We start from the raw sequence: 4,679 nt of genomic DNA, 5'->3' as shown, positions 1-4,679 counted from the left end.
TTAAAGACATGTCAATATCAATAGATTTTTTATCTGCACAAATGAATCATATTTTTTGGCCAATTACATCAATTTCACTGCCGCGGAATGTAAAAACACAAACTCACTCTTCTAGAAGAAGTAGATACAAAACTTTAAAAGAGGGAAAGGAAGATCAAAGAATGGAACAGCCACATCGTTTTGTTTCTTTAGGGCCTTCGAACCATTGATCCCATGTCTCATTCACCGGACCTGTTGTTCTGCAAGTAGTCACAAAAGGAAACATATAAGACCAAATCATCTCACAGTTATGGGCATGTAACTCTCAGAAAACAGAAGTAGAATTACTCAGGAAGAAGAGGATCAGGTTTGCTGTCAACACTGTCTAAGAACCTGCATCCATTCGATAAAGGAGTCAAGGTTGTGGAATGATTATCAGTGAATTGGATATCAGTTATGCAACAAGTTCTTACTCTTTGCAGGACGCTGATGCATTGTCCATCCTCTCAAGCAGCTCCAGCTCTTCCTGAATATAATTGAAGGAAGAAAGTTATACCTTGTAACTTTTTTAAACAACTATTTCATTTCAAATGTCCAAACAGCTACGTGGACAAGAGATTAAACCCTCAGGGCTCAAGATATTACATAACCTGATTGAACCTTCCTAATTCGTTGTTTTGCTCTATCAACAAAAGCATATTGATATGCTCTCTAATTTGAATAACATTTAGCATCACAAAAACTCTTTAAAAGGAGACAGTTCTACACAACATATCTCAATTCTAAAGGTCCTTCTTCCGCTATCTTTTGAACTGCATATGACACTATGGCTGAGCTCTATCATAAACCCTATAAGCTTTAAAGGTATTGTACAAAACAAAGTCACTTTTCTCCACAACACATGAACAAAATAGCATACAATTTTGCTTAAACCCGTAAATGACAATCAAAGCCTTTGTAATCTGAGATCCAATTTTGTAAAGTGCTTCCGAAGTCTTCTACAAAAGTAACTAAATCAAAGATCCACTACTAACTAACTAAAGGAAAGCAACAAACCTGAAAAGTGCTATACAAAAGTAACTACATCGATGACACTACCAACTCAGGGAAAGCAAAGCAAACCCACATTACCAACTTCTACAAAATCAAACTAACCAAAAGTTGTTTTCTTTAACCATTCATTTAACCAAAACCTAAATCAGATCAGTTCCCTTAATCTGAGATCCAATATTTGTTAAGCATATATAAAACTGAACTACATCAAGACACAAGTACAACTAACTCACAAAAACGCAACCCCACAATACCAACTGTTACAAAATCAAAAATAACAAACCTTTTTTCTTTATTCACTCATTGAATCCCAAAAACAAGAACAAAAACCCCCTAAATCAGATTGACTCCATTAACAGCTCCCCAATTCCCAAAACTAGAAAAAAGTTTCTAACTTTCAAATTCTTTTACCATACTCCACTAAGATTTATACAATTCCCTCCAAAAAGAGCCAAGCACAAACAAAAACAAAGGATTGATCCATTATGACAATAATCAGCCAAAAGGCACAAGCAAGCAAATCGAAACAAACAAAAAGGGTTTATTATACCTCTAAGAATCTAGCTTCTTGTTCAAGCCTCTTGAGTTCAGCTTGAATCCTGTGTTTGCCTCTTGTATCAACGACCCGCCCTGAGAGCTGACCCGATGAATTGGAGCTACCCACTTCCATCAAAAATTTCACTAGATTTCAAAACCCCCCAAAATGAAAAAAAAAAAAACAAAAAAAGATCAAAACTTTAAGAACAACAGAGAAGAAACACCAATTTTACTCAAGAGTCGAGACCCAAAGATCGTCAAAAAAAAAAAAAAAAGAGCTTTTCCGATGATCGAAAGGGTCGAAAAAGAAATAAAAAGTTGCGATTTTGAAAAAAGAAGAAAAGAAGAAAAATTTGTTTAATTGTTTTTTTTTTGTCCCTTCCTAAAAGTTTGATTTCGGTTATCAGCACGCGCCGATTCGATGTTTTATGTTTTAAGAATGGGCCTTTTAGTGGCCCAATTAAGTGTAATTTATCATTTTTGAATTTTGATGATGAGAATGATCATCAAGTTATCGAGAAAATGGTTACCTGTATAAGTAAAAATGGTGTTTGCCAAAAAAAAGGAAAAAAAAAAGTATAAGTAAGTAAAAAATGGTTATCTTAATTAAGTGTAATTTATCATTTCCTCGAAAATTTGTATAAGTAAGTAAAAATTGCATATATATACGTAAGATACGTACAAATGGCATATCTAAGTTAAGTAGAGGTGAATCAACAAGTACGTGTGGATTGATGAAGTGAAAACGTACTTGGTGTGTCAGCTAGAGTTCTACGTACTGACAATGTCAGTTTCTGTAATAACCTTTTTTAAGAAAGATTAAACTACGTTAGATTTATCTATATTGTTAGTTTCTTATTTCAATTCAAAAGCAATAATGTCCGTACGTATTAGATTTGAATATGTAGTGTCATCTCTGAGTCTCGACCACTTATTGAGATCATGGACGGTTGAGAAAGGACTGAAACCGCGTACCAAGCTATGTGAGCTGTTTTCTTAATATCTGCCCTATTTTTTTTTTTTTCTAAATAACAAATCATTTTATTTCAGTCACTGAAAGAGATGGACAAAAAATATATTAATAGGTTAATTTGTGGTTGTCAACATAATATGTAGAATGTACAAAGGACCACGAATTGTAATATTCGGCCATTCTTTTTCTTTTTTTTTTTCTTTTTTTTTATATATATATATATATAAAAAGTTTTGTCTATCACAATTCTCCTTATTTTTCATTTCGATTTATGTAAATTAAAAGTTTCTTATATTAATATCCTTTTAATAATTATAATTTGGTTAATCTCTTTGATCGGAGTCATTCTCATTAATCAAGTATATATAGTGTACAATGAGATAAGACTAAATATGTACCGAAATATATGAGATATACATGAATCTAAGATTTGGATATATCTTATCTAACACCCCCCTCCCCCCGCAGGCCGAACAGGAGGCTCCCGAATGTTCAGACTGTATCGAAAATCAAGAAACAATGGTTCCAGATTTTTTTTTAGTGAAAATGTCCGCATATTGATGCGTGGAGGGTATGTGGAAATTTTTGACATGCCCGAGCGCCACTTTTTCTTGGACAAAATGTATATTAATCTCAATGTATTTCGTTCGTTGATGCTAGACCGGATTTGAAGAGAGATAGACAACACTGACATTATCACAAAACACCACCGAAGCTTTGTTTAACGGGATACGCATCTCCAAGTAAAGATTCTGAAGCCAAGTAAGCTCTGCTACGACATTGGCAACTCCACGGTATTCCGACTCAGCACTGGAACGGGACGTCGTCTGTTGGCGTTTGGATGCCCAAGAGATAAGGTTGTGACCATTAAAGACACAATAGCCAGAGGTCGACCGACGTGTCGATGGACAGCCCGCCCAGTCCGCATCCGAGTAAGCGACAAGATTGGTGGGAGAGGACTTGTAAATCTGCATGCCATGACACAAGGTGCCTTTAACATACCGAAGAATGCGCTTAAGAGCAGCGAAATGTGCCTCTCGTGGATCATGCATGTAGAGACACACTTGTTGAACGGCGTAGGAAATGTCAGGACGCGTAAAGGTAAGATATTGTAGCGCCACGGCCAAGCTTCGATAGAGAGTCGGATCCGAGACAGGTGGACCATCAGCAGGAGCAAGCTTCGGTTTAGTATCAACCGGGGTCCGACAAGGATTGCAGTTGGTCATATTTGCTCTGTCTAGAATATCGGCGGCATAGTTTTGTTGGTGAAGGAAGAGCCCCTGATCGTTACGTGTGACCGGGATCCCAAAGAAATAATGAAGATGACCAAGATCCATCATTTCAAATTCGGAATGGAGTGAGGAAATGATGGATTTGAGAAGCGCAGAGGAGGATGCTGTGAGTCCAATATCGTCAACATAGAGAAGTAAGTACCCGATTTCATGGCCACAAGACAAGATAAACAGAGATGGGTCCATGACAGACTGAACAAAACCAACACGACAGGCATAGGTTGCAAAACGATTGTACCACTCCCGCGGAGCTTGTTTCAATCCGTAAAGAGAACGATGGAGAAGACACACATGATCCGGTTTGGAGGGATCTTTAAAACCCAGAGGTTGATGCATATATACCATCTCATTGACGTCCAATTGATGGAGAGGCCAGTTCTTCTTCGTAGCAACGTCTAACACCGCTCTTATCCTCGCTGGTTTAACCACCAGACTGAATGTTTCGTCACAGTCCACGCCTTGCTGTTGATATTTCCCATTTGCCACCAGCCGCACCTTGTAGCAGACAAGCTTCCCTGTTGCATCGAACTTGTGCCTGAACAACCACATGGAGCGAACAATATTAGCAGACTTAGGCCATGGTACCAATGACCACGTCCCCGTTTTAACAAGAGCATGGTATTCTACTCCCATGGCTGGATTCCAATTAGAGTCCTTAGCCGCGTCAATGTGGGATTTAGGTAAGGGAGAGGTGTAAGTGGTGTGAAGACAAAGGCGTGTTTGTGGTTTGACAATGCCGTTCTTGCTGCGAGTTGTCATCGAGTGTGTAGAGACTATAGGAGGGGTTGATGCAGCAGTCTAGGAAACGACAGGTGGAGTAGGGGACAGTTGAGGTTGTGGCAATA

General features: G+C 38.0%; 1 protein-coding gene across 1 annotated transcript; it reads right to left on the bottom strand.

The window, feature by feature from the left end:
• On the bottom strand, positions 1 to 1,899 carry LOC104766191 (guanine nucleotide-binding protein subunit gamma 2). Its single transcript, XM_010490026.1, has 4 exons — positions 1,583 to 1,899; positions 453 to 505; positions 328 to 372; positions 1 to 239 (listed from the first exon to the last, which is right to left on the bottom strand). The coding sequence occupies exons 1-4, from the start codon at positions 1,700 to 1,702 to the stop codon at positions 155 to 157; spliced, it is 303 nt and encodes a 100-aa protein (XP_010488328.1). The 5' UTR covers positions 1,703 to 1,899; the 3' UTR covers positions 1 to 154.

This window comes from Camelina sativa, chromosome 19 (assembly GCF_000633955.1).
Source record: "Camelina sativa cultivar DH55 chromosome 19, Cs, whole genome shotgun sequence".
NCBI classification, from domain to species: Eukaryota; Viridiplantae; Streptophyta; class Magnoliopsida; order Brassicales; family Brassicaceae; genus Camelina; species Camelina sativa.
The sequence above is the reverse complement of the archived record's forward strand: the minus strand, read 5'-3'. Positions and strand labels throughout refer to the sequence as shown.